The sequence below is a fragment of the Sinocyclocheilus anshuiensis genome, unplaced genomic scaffold (genome assembly GCF_001515605.1).
Source record: "Sinocyclocheilus anshuiensis isolate Anshui unplaced genomic scaffold, SAMN03320099.WGS_v1.1 scaffold585, whole genome shotgun sequence".
Lineage (NCBI taxonomy): Eukaryota > Metazoa > Chordata > Actinopteri > Cypriniformes > Cyprinidae > Sinocyclocheilus > Sinocyclocheilus anshuiensis.
Window position 1 is genome coordinate 188,754 of NW_015539861.1, and position 16,487 is coordinate 205,240.

At 42.4% G+C, this 16,487-nt stretch overlaps 2 protein-coding genes across 6 annotated transcripts in view; both read left to right on the forward strand.

The window, feature by feature from the left end:
• Window positions 1-2,033, forward strand: part of LOC107684923 (SLAIN motif-containing protein-like) — a 20,988-nt gene extending 18,955 nt beyond the window's left edge. The window contains exons 9-10 of one of the 2 annotated variants that reach the window (XM_016481306.1): window positions 850-1,120; window positions 1,202-2,033. In XM_016481306.1, the coding sequence (XP_016336792.1) occupies window positions 850-1,120; window positions 1,202-1,271 (341 nt within the window). In that variant the 3' untranslated portion in view covers window positions 1,272-2,033. The remainder of the gene's footprint in view (window positions 1-849; window positions 1,121-1,201) is intronic. The other variant, XM_016481307.1, reaches the window with a different exon arrangement.
• A 308-nt stretch (window positions 2,034-2,341) lies between these two features.
• Window positions 2,342-16,487, forward strand: part of LOC107684921 (zinc finger protein 711) — a 22,993-nt gene continuing 8,847 nt past the window's right edge. Inside the window, exons 1-5 of one of the 4 annotated variants that reach the window (XM_016481302.1) lie at window positions 2,342-2,473; window positions 3,736-3,821; window positions 4,028-4,125; window positions 8,963-9,421; window positions 9,499-9,657. In XM_016481302.1, coding sequence (XP_016336788.1) covers window positions 4,050-4,125; window positions 8,963-9,421; window positions 9,499-9,657 — 694 coding nt within the window. In that variant the 5' untranslated portion in view covers window positions 2,342-2,473; window positions 3,736-3,821; window positions 4,028-4,049. Of the gene's footprint in view, window positions 2,474-3,146; window positions 3,360-3,735; window positions 3,822-4,027; window positions 4,147-8,962; window positions 9,422-9,498; window positions 9,658-16,487 lie in introns of those variants that run through there. The other 3 variants (XM_016481303.1, XM_016481304.1, XM_016481305.1) reach the window with 3 other exon arrangements.

Consider the following 16,487-nt stretch of genomic DNA (forward strand, 5'->3'; position numbering starts at 1 on the left):
CATAATTAAACAGGGCTTTCATGTTGCGCGTGCTGAAGCTCCTCCGCGTGGGCGCGATCTCGCTTCTGAATTGGGAATAGCAAAAATGCATCATAGACCAATGTTTGAAAAGCAGCTGGCGACTCTGGTGAGATAGAATTTGCAAGATAATGAATATATAGCAATTATAAATGTATGTGTGTTTTATTAATTTCTCCAGTACCGATAGCAGAACCGTTAACGCCAGAGCTTATCGATACTCCGGTCTTTCATAATTTAGCCCCGGGACCGATTAAATACCGGGTTTCGGTACCCATCCCTATCAGTCAATATTAAAGATATAAAGGTTATATTTTCACAGAATGTTCTACATCTTTATGATTTTATTTAGAAAACCGTAAATCACACACTAAAAACATGACTTTAGCTGGGTTTTCACAGGCAGGGTCACACATGTTGACCATGCCTAGCGTCCAGTGCTGTTCTTCTGAACCGTAAGGGATTTTGTGGGCGTTCTGTAGATGCATGCGCTCGAATTTAAGATAAATTGCAAAAAAAAGCAACTGCAAAACTGGGATGCATTCAGGAATATTTTTTTATGCATAAGGACATTTTATAAATCATTTTGGAAACATTTTGGTCGTCGTTCTTTTTATAAATGAGGCCCTAGGTCTGAGCAGAATAATGGCTTGTGATTCTTTGTCACTACTGGTACTTGGTGTTTCCGGCAAGTTTCTAGGATTTCTGTCAGTGTGAAAGCCTTTCTTATACTTTTTGTAAAATTTAGACTGTTGGGTAAATGCATCCTCCTGTATATTTTCAATATTGATGGGGGTTCACAGGAGTGTTTGTGATTGGCTGCTCTTGTAGGTGTATCATCTGTGAGGATGAGGGGTGACAGCCAGTCCCCTCTCTATCTGCGGGCTCCCATGAAAGCCCTGAGTCCCGTCAGCTCTATGTCTGCAGTGCGACAGCACGCCAAAGGGCCAGCGAGTGCCCAGGGAGGGATGAGGAGGGTGCAGTCGCCCGGTCCCAACAATGGGGCATCATACTCCGCTGCTGTCGCCCGTCAGACTCCAGGAAGAGGCATGACACCCTCTTCACCTTCCTCCAGAGGCAGACTTCCACAGACACCCAGGAGGTGAGTCAAGATCAGCCAAATACACTGCTGTCGTAGCCATTGTGAAAGCTCTTTGGAATTGAGGTTGCGTTTTCTCCATAGCAGATCTCTGGGAATGACCAAACCGTGCGCTCCCATCGCTGATGAATCCTGGAAAGATGGTTGTTACTGAAGCCCTGAGAGCTGCGGCGGTTTTCCAGCCGCTAAAGACATGGCAGAGAAAAATCAGCACAGAGTCCCTAAAACAAGGGTTTGATCGAATCCACAGTGGATCAGACACAGTTTGCATTCAGAGACGACAACAAATTGTTACCTTTGCTTGATTTTCAAATATCAATATACTTTTATTTTCTTGAGAATGGGGACGTATGGAAAAAATATGAGAGCTTGAATAATGAAAAAGGTTTGATGTCCTGTAATGTAGTTTTTGTGAAACGTGTGGAATTTAATTCATAAATGCTGTGGTGTAACCCGCTGTTGATTTTGCATGTTTATCTATTTTTAGAAATGAAGGATATATGATTTTTATTTGTGAAAAAATGTGAGTTTTTTTTAATCTGATGAAGGAATCGTATTCTGCAAAGCAAGACGTTTGTCTGTTTTGTATCGTCAAGACAAAACACAGCAATATTGAAAATAGTTTTCATGAAAAATTACCTCGGAGGAGAAGAAAATACTTTTAATTTTTATATTTGAATTGAGATCACATCAATGTGCCAAGGTGCATTACTACTGCAACACTGTTCCTCCTTAATTCAGAGTGCTTGAAGGTGAAGCTACTACACGTTCACTCCATCTGGAAGTTTGAATATGCATTTTGATGCCTGTGTAGTCTAGGTTGAAATATTCACGAAGCCGGTAAAAGTTGAAATCTCTGAGTATGCAATGACAATGGAGTGCCTCAGAAAATCAATAAATCAATTTCAGCAAGAAACCAGTCGTTTTATTCATTGCAGGGTTCCTCCTTTGCTTGGCAAGTTACAGTAACACATTAGAAACTGCTTTATTATGTATCAAAACTAGCCAAAATACATTTGCAGTATACAGTATGTGTTTTGTTTGAACGTGCAACTTTCATTCATAACAACATGTTATCGTATGAGGTGACGTAAAGCGTGCCGCGCGTTCGCTCTGCCCCTCCCTCCGCGGTTGTCAACGGACATTCTGATTGGCTGAGTCTTTGGAACGAGTAGTCTGATTGGCTGAGGCAGCGAATCGAGGGCCGTGATTGGCTCAGGCCTGGAAAAGAGCGTTCGGGGATCCTCAATGTACAGGCCGCAGTAGCGCTACCGTTGGAAAATTAACAATAATAAATTACGACAGATTCGAGGGGATCCGAAACTCTTCAACGCTCCGAAGGCTGTCGCGGAGTAGGTAAAGCGTTTTGGTTTTGTGCGGCGTGTCTGTGAAATGCTCGCCGTCGGCCCAGTCGGCCTGCGTGGGCCTGGCGGAGCCTTGTGTTGCGCTCAAGCGCGAGGAAGCGCCCAGTGTGCGCTGCTGCTAGCGGGAACACGCGTCAAACGAGTCTCTACAGCGATCATGAGGCGCCTTTGGCGCAAAAAATCAGTCATGTCCGAAGTAAATGCAGACCATGCGTCTGGGCTTCGCCCTTTTGTTGTATTCCAGGTTGTGGTCTCTACAGCGATCATGAGGCGATCAAAATCAGTCATGTCCGAAGTAAATGCAGACCATGCGTCTGGGCTTCGCCCTTTTGTTGTATTCCAGGTTGTGTTGTACTCATTTACGTGCTGATATATTCGTTAGCTAATGCTATTAGCCGTTTAGCATGTAGTGTAATGGCGGAGGGCAAGATGGTGCAGTCTTTAACTGCGTATGAGCTGATTTCTTCGGCTATATTAAAGTGTATTTTTCAACGTAATATTGTATTTTGTATATGTTTTAAATTGTATTGAGTCGATTCAACGATAGTAAATTTGTTTCGATGAACTCTGTCACGCACGGACCGGTTATAAGCTCAGTTACGAAGCCCACTATGGCGAAGGCTGTCTTCATTAATATTAAGGTCGTGCTAACGTTGCGTGGTTCGTAAGGGCACGTAACGTAATTAATATTCATGAGTTGAGCCTTTGTCGTAGTAGGGTTCATAAGTTCGCCACTGGCGTGCTTTGACCAGTTTACATAATCACAATCACGCTGACAGCGATTTCACCACTTTCTCAGACTACACATTTTTTTTTGTTGAAAAATATTACGTTACAGTTCGCCTTTTCAGGGACTCTAAACTTATTTTCAAAAAGAGGTATATGACGTCACGTTGTTATATTTCTCAAGTTATTGCTCAAGTATTAACCATATATCATTATGACCAACCGCCTTACTCTTATTAATGTAGCTGTTATTTTACTGCATTTATACATAACGTTTATTAAAAGTGCATTATTGTAATGGTAAGATTTAATTGTGACATGAACGTTATAAATGACCATCTGTATCACACTTATATGTATACATTCATAAACTACAGTTCACTTTTGCTGCTTGCTTGTATGCATTGATCTATGTTTTAGGATTTTATTTTTTATATTTGGAAACAAACGAGAATTTGTAGTTAAAATCTCACTAAGGTAGTCTCTACATAAACATAACGTTTCTTTCCTGGTCTCCGTTTCTTTCAGACACTTTCCTCCCAGATGCCAGATTCACAGATTTGCTCAATGTTTGCGACGCTTTTACATGAAGGGAACTACTGTCAAATGTAAAGGTTTGTTAAATAGCAATACAAGCGTTTGCTGCGTAGCCACATGCCTGTAATTTGAATGGAAGAGAAATATGATTGATTATTAACGGATTGTTTAATGAGTGTTCATATTAAATCAGTATGATGGATTTTATTTATATCAAATAGTTTCACCACGTTCCTCACACAGCAGTCCTTCATTTATTTTAATTCTTTGTCTTTTTTTACAGTGTTGTGGAACAGTCACAGATAATGGATCAAGGTGGAGGGATCCTGGAGCTTCACAAGGATTTAAAAATGCCCCATACAATGATAATGCCAGATTTTGGTAAGGAACGTCACTGAAATAGTGAGTCAATAAATTAGTCGATATTTGCTCAGTTTTAGGTTATCACATTAAATATGATTTTATATGTTTTTTTTTTTTTTAAATGAAAGTTTTTCAACTTCAAATGGCTGCCAATGGACAATGCAGTTTGTATTTTGATGTATGTGAATAAATAGTTCATTTGATTTCAGCAATTTTATGTACATCTGATTTTGCTCTCATTGTGTGGACATAGGCACACATATTGGTCGTCACTTTAAGGATTAGCTCAGCCAAAAATGTCGTTCCAAACTCGTAAGTCTTTCATAACACAATGTATTTTTAATGAAACCTGACAGGAATGCAAACTTGTCACCTTTCGGCTAAATTCACCGTTTTGAATACAAGATTTATGTGATTTGTGTAGAGCTGATGAGTTTTAAAAATGGGAGGGGGATTACGGTACCAGTAGTGCCAACTCAATTCTGTACACACTCAGAGGCGACTGTGTGTGTGTGTGTGTGTGTGTGTGTGTGTGTGTGTGTGTGCTGGTTGACAATGATCTTAATAACAAACACATTTTATATCCGCTAAATTGCTCTGTGAGTCACTTCTGAAATTGCTATGATCGATGAAGATTTGCTATGATTGACTAAAATGTGTTACAATAGTCATTTTATAATAGATCCAAAATCAAAACATGTGAAAAGAACTAAAGTAGCGAGTGGAAATGGCAAATGAGAGAATGAGTGATCCTCTGCTGCCATCTACTGGTTATAGTGGTAATTTCAGGTCAAAGTGTTTGTTTTCCACCAGGTCACAGAAATCTTCCACTTAAGCGTGACATGTTTTGAAAATGAGAAATGATCTTCATTAAAGTGATTTTAATGTAGAGTTATAATAATAGTGTTTATCACCGCTGATGAGTTTGCATCTCAGCCCGAGATGTTTCTGTCTCCATTCAAATCCAGGGGCCTGTACTGTGATAGTAGTTCAAATTCAGATTTACAAGACTAGTTTCAGGTTTGACGAAACCAAACCACTCCAATCCGGCTTTGTTGGTACCATGATGCTGATCATCAGCTTTCTCTGTCAACTCTGGCTTTGATCCTGAGTTTGTGGAGCGTGTGCTGCATGTGTGACATCAGCGGTTAACAGCCAATCACACGCCTTGCAACACAGAGCAAGTGTGATTCACTTCTCGTGAGAGAGCCAGCGAGATTCAAGACTTTTTTTCTGAAGGTTAAGACATTGAAGAATATGAGGAATTTAGACGCATTTGCACTGAAGTAAGCACTTGTTCATAAAAGAGCACAAAAAAAAAGAAATGATCTTGCTGTATCAGTGCAGTCACAAGTGAAACTTTATAGAGTTGATAATATATAGTGATACAGACGTAAGGTCACGTAGTCATTTATAAAGTGTTATCTATTGATTCTACAGCTTATGTATATTACATATGACCTGCATACATTAATATTCCTTTAAACTAAAATTGCATGTGTGTAATGGATTAATAACAATATGAATCATATAAAATAATTCTAAGTGATTATCATTAAAGCCAGACAGTTTTATTGGAAATTTGTATTTATTAATTTTTTTTGGTCCCACTTTATATTAAGTGGCCATAACTAATAGTTACTTACATAAAATAAGTACAATGTACTTACTGTGTTCATATTGTATTGCAAAACTCTTGCTGCTATTGAGGTGGGAAACGGATACGGTTAGGGACAGGTTTGGTGGTATGGGTAGGTTTAAGGGTGGGTTAAGGTGTAAGGGATGGGTCAACAGTGTAATTATAAATGTAATTACAGAAATTAATTACAGATGTAATTGCATGCAGGTATTTTAAAAATAAAAGTATAATGTAAAAACATGTATGCACACAATAAGTGCATTTTACCAAATTATTAATTTAAATGTAAGTACATAGTAGTTATAGGAGCCATGTCAATATTCATGTGTGATGTCATGTGACTGTGGGAAAATGTGGGAGTGTCATTAATTATTTGAGAGTTAAAACACCTGTTGTGAGTGGGGGTTGTCAGGGAAAGAAGGGGGTGAGTGCGGGAGCACGCATTTTTTTGTTGACCGTATATTCAAACTTTTGCATTGATAATCTGCCGATCCTTCAAGAAATGCATGCCTCAATGAACAAGTTGTCGGTGGACAAATAAATCTCAAGACGCAAATGTAAAGGATGATTGACGTGTCACAAGTTATTCCCTCACTCAGCTCCTGCGGCTTTAGTTAGTTTTTTGGCCGCTACAATATAGTCAACAAAAAAATAATGTTTTTGTTCGAGGATGAATGAGTCGATCTGGAAGGAGGCCCGCACGCTTCGACGACTGGAAGCAAGACTATGTGAAGTTGAAGCAATCATTAATGGACGTCCCATCACTAAGGGATCTACTGACCCCAATGATTTGGAAGCACTTACACCTAATCATTTGTTGCTTTAAAAGACCGCACCATCATTACCACCTGGGATCTTTCAAAAAGAAGATATATATGCTCGTCGACGATGGAAACAAGTGCAATATATATCGGATCTGTTCTGGAAACGATGGACAAAGGAGTATTTACCTCAATTGCAAGAGCGACAGAAGTGGTCAGCGGCAGTCCGCAACTTCATTCCAGGAGATATTGTGCTTTTGGTCGATGATTCAGCACCCCGTAATTCATGGATAACTGGGAAAGTGATCCAAACCTTTCCAGACAAAAAAGGCTTTGTACGTCAGGTGCGACTTAAAACTAAGACCAATTATTTAAATAGACCAGTGACGAAAATCTGCCTTCTGCAGGAGGCAGATATTTGACATTTTCCTTTAAAAAGGTTTTATTTTGATTGATCAATATAGACATTGACATCGAACTGTTATGGACATTGACTTCACACATTGATATGACTGAGTTAAAAATCACTCATTAACATTCAAGTATTAAGGACTTTACATGGACTCTATCAAATAACGTTGTTTTTAAAAATACACAGACATTGATTGATGTATGAAAAATGAATTAATGTATTTTAAGATCTTGGGTCTTTGAATGTCTCCTATGTGAATTCAATGAATGTAATTATTGTCAAGATTACAATAATTAGGGGCTGGAATATAGGAGCCATGTAAATATTCATGTGTGATGTCATGTGACTGTGGGAAAATGTGGGAGTGTCATTAATTATTTGAGAGTTAAAACACCTGTTGTGAGTGGGGGTTGTCAGGGAAAGAAGGGGGTGAGTGCGGGAGCACGCATTTTTTTGTTGACCGTATATTCAAACTTTTGCATTGATAATCTGCCGATCCTTCAAGAAATGCATGCCTCAATGAACAAGTTGTCGGTGGACAAATAAATCTCAAGACGCAAATGTAAAGGACGATTGACGTGTCACAAGTTATTCCCTCACTCAGCTCCTGCGGCTTTAGTTAGTTTTTTGGCCGCTACAATAGTTAAGGCCACTTAATATAAAGTGGGACCATTTTTATTTTATTTTTTTTTACTTTATAGTGACCTTTAATTTGGAGGACGAGAAACTGGGGGAGTGACTTGTGTCAGAGATGTGTCACTTTGCTCACATCTGATTGGTTCAATTTCAGTTTGAGATCTCTTACCCAGAACATGACTTAAAAAGCCAAGCCACTTTCATGGTATCTAAAACCCAGGATTGGTGCAAACTAAACTGAAACTTACCTGGCTAGCAGCTAATCCGGCTTCATGGTACCCGCCCCAGGTAACCAAATCTGTTCATCCTATAAAGCTATCGTGTTTCTTCACAAGTCTTGGATAAAACGGCTCAGTTCATATGGACTCATTTTATGACACCTGTATGATTTTTTGGGGTCATTAAAGGTGCTGTATGTAATTTGTTGACTGCACTAAGGCATAAAAATACCATAATATGTTTGCAGATATTTAGGAAACATGCTAAGCGCACAACGCTACAGCCATTTATTCTGCTTTGAAATGTGTATTCCGTGTCGGAATGTCTGTTTTTGTTTTGGTCTGTGTGACTCTGCCCACTGACAGTTCACCCAATAGTGATTCAACGCACTGGGTTGCCAGTGGAAGACACAGTGTACTGCAGCCATGGAAGTCAGCAAACAAACTGGTTTAGAGATCACAGATTCTACCCGTCCTAAAAAGCCTCTAAAAATCCCTATGAACAAAGGCATATTAAAATTTGGATAAATCAACTCATAAACTTGCAAGGTAAAGCTCGTTCATGTTGTGTGTTTTCAATCTGGCAACCCGAGGAAGCGTCGAGTCTGAGGAGGAGGGGTGGGAGCAGTGGCGGATTTAGGCATGTGCAACCGCTCAGGGCGGCACGTGGCGCCTGCACCAGAAAAATAAATAAATAAACGGAATGCTCGATCAGGTTTTTACCGCTCATTTGCATGGCACGGCAATATCATGTCACCCTGTGTGTCAGTAACTGCTCGGGACTCGGAGTATGCGACCAACAATACTTTTTCTCTCCAACTAGATTACATAATCAGACAGTAAAATGTGATATTGTAACATAATGTTGTTTTTTTTCTTTTAAACAAATGTAACATCGCTCACTTTATTTATTTATTTTTTTACTGTACAGTTGTGCCGTTTTAGAGGGATTTCAACCACTAGCTGTCAATATTACATACTGCAGCTTTAAAGATTTGGTTACCTTTACTTTCAGAAATCTCTCGGCTTTCATTAAAAATATCTTAATTTAAGGTCTTACGGGTTTGGAACGACACAAGTGTGAGTAAATGATGACATAACTTTCCTTTTTAAGGTGAACTAAAGCTCTAATGGAAAAAATTTACATGTACATGCAGACATACTTATTTTGATGCAGCCCTTTGTGCAGTTGCAGGGATGGGAGGCATGGCCCACATTGACGGCGAGCACATTGTGGTGTCGGTGCCGGAGGCCGTGATGGTGTCCGATGTGGTGACAGACGAGGGCATCATGTTGGAGACTGGCCTGGAGGCTGAGGTGGTGGAAGGGCCTGACATCTGTCACGAGGACGTCATAACCACAGAGGGCGTGATCATGGCCGAGTCCATCCTGGGGGCCGAGGTGGCCATCCCAGAGGCTCTGGGAGGCACGGCTGACCTGATCGAAGAGACTGTGCCCGATCAGGTGTTTGTGGCTGAGCTCATGTCGCCTCACGATCAGAGCCCGCTGGACCACGAGCTGGTGTCCGCAGAGGTCATGGTGATGGACACGGAGACGCACGACACCATGCCATCCGACGTCAGCATTAAAGCGGATGATGAGGAGGAGGATGTGAAGAGTACTTCGGAGGACTACCTCATGATTTCCCGTGAGTTTGCAGTTACTCGGATTGATGGATGGATTGATCGGATCCGCAGCAGTGTTTGATGTGTGGCTTCTTTGCAGTGGATGAGGTCGGGGAAAAGCTAGACATTGGAGGCACGCCTTTAAAGATCAGTGCAGATGTGGTCCAGGACGACGACGGCTCCAAAGAGGATGAGTTCAGCTCTGAGGTCATTAAAGTTTACATCTTTAAGGCAGATGGAGATGAAGATGTGGAAATAGGTAAGAAACACATTTCACATCTTTGCCTCAAGCTGATTGCATACTGCTACTCGTGCAATCACTATTATTGATGCTTGTAAGGTTTTTTGAAAGACACATCAACAGGAAAAAGTTCTTGGAGTGAACGCTAAAATGGGCAAAAAATCCCTTATATCTACACCGAGGGCAGACCTTAGCCATATCAGAAACCAGTCCAAGTAGAGCTGTTGAGGTTTCTCAGGGTGAGAAATACATACAAGGGCCACAAGAAGTATTTAGATGCTTGAGTCAAATAAAGTTCAAGTAATGGTGATGTCAAAATTAAGACAAAAAGTCCTTGGATATTTTCTGGTTGTCAAACGTTGTGAAACACGTTCATATGTTGAGCTACACCGGTGGGTATTCTGCTAGGACGCCTGTGGAACTTTATGCTAAATTGAGATCTGTTGAGATCTAATTGATTCGAAATGGCAAGATTCTGCACTTGAGCTTCTCATCAGAATTTCTGTCCAATTAAATGCTCTCTAGAATCTGAAGCATCATAATTAGGGCCCAATGGGTCCGGGCAAAATACCGAGCTCAGAGCCCTCTCCCCGGACAGCACGCCATATACACACACCATTTATCCCGCTTTATTATCTGCAGAGCGAACTCGTGAACTGCTCTGAGTCATTTCATGAGCCTTTTACCGTTTTATTTGGGAAAAACTATCATCATATCATATCATATACAAACAGAAACGTAAAGGTCTTCACAGCAACCCTTCAAAATAAAAGTTCGGTTTGACTTGAAGAAACTGACAGAAATATATTACTTAATGTAATGAAAGTACTATTACTACTAATAATACAATTATTATTAAAACTTTATTTTTTAAGGAATATTTACCAGAAAAATTATTTACCAGAGTTTATTTACCAGAAAAATGTAAATACACAATACAGTATTTCTAAAAAAAAAAAGAAGAAATATATAAAATAATAATAATTTTTTAAAAATAAAATCAGTTAATTAGAGATGCTTTTGATTATGAAAATTTAATGAACCCGTTAAAATGGAATCCATAAAATTAATGGAAAACACAGAATTTGGTTAAAATAAAATTAAATTTGAGAAAAAAAAGTATTTAATAGGGACTTAAAAATTTATTTTTTATACTATTTTTATGAATTGCTGTTAAATTGTGTAAGTTTCATGATTTCAATTGATTAACCATGTTTTTTATTCATATTTTTAAATGTAACCATTAAAACGGAGTCCAGAAAAATGTAAACTGAATTTGAAAAAAAATTTAAAAAAATTCATAGGGCCCTACATAATACCACCATGAATACTAGGCTTGCTGCGATAGTCGGTATTCAGTTTGTTAACAGAAGTTCTATGTTTGATGTAAGTGAGTTTATTGTTGTGCCGTTTTGTTGTTGTCCATTTAAGCAATTGATCCCAAATTGCTGCTAATTCAAAAGTGAAAGTAAAATGCATTTACAAGCAATTTAAAAGCGAAGGAAAATGAGGAAAAGAGGGAAAACCCAACGAACCCCACCCCCCGGTAATACCAGTATTACTGGTGTTGTCACACGTCGTTTGACCGGTGGGAGAATCTCCTCACCGTCACAACCCTAGTAGACACACACACACACACAGACACACACACACAATAGTAATTTGACAACTATCTCTATTGCAGGTACTCTCATGTGATGTTGCAGTGTAGCGTTGTCTCGAAATGATGGTTTAAAAAAGCATTCGTCATCATGAAGATGATTAAAAAGCAGATTTAAAACAGTGGAATTTGTTTCTGTGCAGATCCAGATTTGATTTTTGAGGTTTGAGAGTGGCTATTGACTGTAATTTAATTTTAAAATCAACGTTGTTAATGTGAAATGCTACCGGGGTTTTTCTTTGGCTCGTCTTATCGCTTGCTTAATAAGAACACAGTATGCTGGTTTACAGATTTCCAATCCTTTCCCTGTTCTTATAAAATAAATGTATAAAGTCTTTATGTACAAAAAAAAACGCTGTTCTCTTTCAAATAATCGCTCGGTATCTCACTATGTGAAATGCCCCCAGGCGTGATAGACTATGGAAGTACCAATTACACCACTTCTGTCCGAAGGACGGACCAATCACAGCTCATGACAAGGAGCCCACCCCCTCCCTATATATATGGCTGTGAACCCCGAAAACGGCATTCTTGTTCTCTTCCCCGTGAAGACTTTCCTTCAGCACCTGTTCTGCGCTGCTTCAGTTCACAAACGTACCGTCAAGGTAGACGTTGCCGAACGCAGTGCAGTTAAAATCTGTTGTGGATTCTCTGCTCGTTATTGAATTTTTTCTAGCTAACGCGTTAAGGCGAGCTAAGATTACAGTGCATTCTACTCACCATGTCGGGGTCCAAGGTCGCAGCGGAGAAAGGGAAGGATGCCCCTTCGCGCTCGTGTCCGGCAGCTTGTGGATTTATGATCTCGGGCAGGGATTCGCATCTGATGTGTATCGCGTGCATGGGTGTTAAGCACGCTCAGGCCGCGCTGGCGGATGCAGAGAGTTGCGCGCACTGTTGTGAAATGCCGGCCAGGATCTTGAAAAGAAGGCTTCGGGTGGCTGCATCTTCTAAAGACGATCCGGTTCTATCTTCTGTCCCTCCTTCGACAAAGGTGGTCCAACCCTCTCCCCCACGGGATCTTTCTTCGTGGGGGGATATTATGGATTCAGAGTCCCCTGAGTTTATGCCGCTTTTCGACCAGCAGCTGCTTGCGGAAGGCGATGAGGTGGAGGGAGACGAGGAGGAGGATGAGGAGATGTTAGCTCGCCTCCTCCGAGATGAGCCGGATGATGAGGGGGATGACGTTATCCTGTCTGCAGCACAAGCGTCCAGGCCCGTGAGCACGCAAAGCGTCGACGGTGGTAGATTGTGACCTAGTGGAAGTTTGTAAGCGTGCGGCAGCTAAGCTTGGCATCGCTTGGCCCGTAACTCCTGGGGATCTGGGAGTTAAATGTGACATCTATGATGGGAAAAGGCTTCCTTCTCACCTTCCACCGGCGAAACAACTGTTTCCCATTTTGCCGGCGTGTATAGCAGAGATGAAGCGATCGTGGGACAAACCCTTTTCTCATCGTGTGCCCGTCAAGGGATACTCGTCGCTCGATGTGAGTGAAATGGAAGGGCTTGGGCTCTCTAACCCTCCCACCGTCGAGCAGTCAGTGGCTCACCACTAGGGGTTGAACGACTTCTGATTTTTTGAAGTCGACTTTTATGTGATGAAAGTCGAGTCGAAGTCGACTAGTCGCTGATGACGTCATTAATGAACAAATAAGTCTGGAGCTGTGACAAACACCTTGTGCACAGCTATGGCATATGACATAGCGCTGCCCACATGGCTGTTGCTCCTATAACAGCTTTTTTATCAGATCTTTTGTCTTTGGGTTGTTATATTTCTCACAGATTTCTGCTTATTCTAAATCAGATACAGATAAAGTAGCACAGTAAAGATTACATTAATATGAATGCATTAGTGAGAGCGATGGCGTGTGTGAATTAATTCTACTTGGCAGCGTTTCTCTACTAGTAGTGAAGCTGTGGAATTTAGTTATTAAGAAATATATGCTACCACCTGCATCCAAACAGGCGAACCACTCTCTCATCTGCCAGTCCCTCTCTCCCTGGGAAAATGGAATGCTTCACCGCTTCCATGTACCAAAAAATTTATAAATCCTCAGCATTGGCGGTTCGGGCACTTAACGTCACTTCGTTGTCGATGGCCTATCAAGCCGAGTTGTTGGAGGAGCTGGGCACTCAGCTGGATGCCGGCAATCCAAACCCGGTGGTCTGGGAGGAGATCTGCAACATAATGGATCTTAAACTGCACACCTCACGTGGCGCCGTGCAAAGCTGCGGCCGTAACATGGCTCTTCCCGTTGCGGGCGAGAGGTCGCTGTGGCTAAATCTATCGAGTGTCGGGGACAGGGAGAAATTAGTTTTTCTCGACGCTCCTGTGGATTCGAGTGGATTGTTAGGCCCAGCCGTTGTGGTGATGAGACAGAGGTGCGACCTCCAGAAGAAGGAAGGCGAGGCGTTTGACATCTGTCTGCCACGTAAAAGAGCACCGCGTCTTCCTGTTCCCCCGTGTCCTCTTCCTCCGACGCAGAACAGGAGGTTTTTGAATGTGTCCAGGACTGCAAAACCCCAGAGCACGGAGCAGGTGGCTCGCCCCCCCCGCTGCTTCAAACGCTAAACCATGGGGAAAGCAGTCATTCACGGCGGCGGCTGCAAAGTCCAAGTTCGCTAACCCTTCCAACAAAAAGAGGAGGGATACCTAGGACGCAATCTCTGCATGGGAGGGATGGGCAGCACCTAGGGTTCTCTGTGATGTCCTCTCCCGAGCCCACCATATCTGTTTCCCCACCCGCGAAGAAGCGGAAGATGCTTGAGCTTTCCCTCAACACACAATGTTCCATCAAGTTCAAGTGCAGAATACTCAGCCACCAAAAGAATGTGGTCTGATGGGTACAAGCACAAGTTCTCAAGTGTATTGTCACTAAGCACTTCAGCCCCTGGGTTTAAAGCGAATAAAAAATTCTCTGTCGCATCCAGGCTCAATGCCGAGGGCACAGGGAGACAAAAACAAAATAATAACAATGAACCAAGAGATAAATCAGTCTCTGAGTCACACAGATCCTGGCCGTTTTTCTCTCTGTCCACTAGATAGCGCCAGCACTCCATCTATGGAATCGGTTCAGCTGAACCCTCTGGCTCTTTATCAGGAGGCTTGGAGAGAGTGTTCCACGCATCTGTGGGTCCTCGCGACTGTAGCCAAGGGTTACAGGCTTCAGTTTGCTGTAAAACCCCCTCCTTTCAATGGGGTCATAGCATCTGTAACAAATGGGGATTCAGCTCGAGTGTTAGAAGCATAAATATCCTCCCTCTTAGAGAAAAGAGCTATAAGACGAGTTCCAGTGGGGGAAACTCAGAAAGGCTATTACTCCCATTATTTCTAATTCCAAAGAAAGACGGGGGTTTGCGCCCAATAATGGACCTGCGTGCAATAAACAAGCACTTAAGGAAGTACAAATTCAAGATGCTCACAGTTGCAGCTCTCATGCGCACAATCCGTCGGGACGATTGGCTCACCGTGGTCGATCTCAAGGATGCTTACTTTCATATAAGCATCTATCCTGCGCAAAGGAACTATCTCAGGTTTTCCTTTCAGCGCGAAGTGTACGAATTTGTTACTCTTTCATTTGGGGTCAGCCTCGCTCCTCATGTGTTCAGCAGGTGCATAGAGACAGCGTTATCACCGCTAAGACACAAGGGGCTCAGAATATCTGCTAATCTGGACGATTATCTGATATGTGCTCACTCGCGGGAGCGCGCGGAATGGGACACAGAGATGCTCACGTCTCATCTAACAAGTCTGGGGTTCAGAATTAACTATACCAAATGCCAGCTGATTCCATCTCAGGAGATAGAGTATCTGGGCTTACTAATAGACTCTGTGGCATACCGAGCTATGCTCTCGGAAAGGAGGATAATGGCGTTTTATCAGTGCCTGGCCCAGTTTCGCAAGGGAAATTTGGTATCGTTCAGGACCTGTCTCCACCTTTTGGGCATGATGGCTTCGTCGTTGTCCGTGGTCTCGCTAGGTTTGCTGAAAATGAGAGACCTCCAGCGATGGGTAGCAGCGAGACGTCTGTGTCCTCGTCGGCACCTAGCACGCAGAGTGAGAATACACGCAGAGTGCGTGATAGCTCTTCATCAGTGGAGAGATCCCTGTTTATTCCAGACAGGGGTTCCCTTGGGGGGCGTGTCTCTGAGAAAAGTAGTGACAACGGACACATCTCTGTCGGGCTGGGGTACTGTTTTTCAGGGCAGATCGGTAAACGGTCGCTGGACGCCCCAGCTTCGCAAACTTCACATAAATATGTTGGAGTTGATGGCAGTCTTTCTGGCCCTGAAACATTTTCTCCCGTTCTTGGAAGGGTTTCATGTTCTGGTCAGGACAGACAGCACGACGGTGGTGGCATATATCAATCGCCAAGGGTGAACGCGTTCATTACAATTGCACAATCTAGCATGCAAACTGATTGTCTGGGGCGTGGCGCACTTCAGCTCGGAACGAGTCGATCTTTGGGTCTGGCCCGTGAAGGGTTAAATTTATACGCACTCGGGTTTTCCGCAGGTTATAAACACTATCCAGAGCGCTAGAGCTCCATCAACGCGCTCACTGTATGGCCTTAAATGGCGTGTGTACTCGTAAAGGAGTTATTCCCTTTCAGTGCGCGGTGAGCGATGTACTTTGCTTTTTACAAAGCTTAATGAACAATGGGAGAGCTTTTTCTACTATTAACGTTTACCTGGTTGCTAATTCGGCGTGTCATGTAGGCTTCGAGGGAGTTTCAGTTGGACAGCTTATATGCCGTTTTATGAAGGGAGTGAAGCGTTTAAGACCAGTATCTAAGCATCTGGTCCCGTCATGGGACTTGTCCATGGTTCTGAATGCTTTAACTCGGGCCCCATTTGAACCTCTGGAGAGTGTTGATATTAAGCTCCTATCTTTGAAAACGGTCTTACTACTTGGTTTAGTCTCAGCTAAGCGAGTGTGTGAGTTACATGCTTTGTCGGTTCATCGGGCATGTCTGGATTTTAGTCCAGGTGACAGCAAGGTTACGTTGCTGCCTAACCCGGCTTTCGTTCCCTAAGTCAGTGATTCAGCTTATAACTGCTCTGCTTTGGAGTTGCATGCCTTTGGAGCGATTGTTTGAAAGAGAACGTTAGGTTACTTGCGTAACCCCGGTTCTCCGAGAACAGAGCGAGGTATCTCACCAAGCTTCCCTACTCGCATAACACGGAGGAA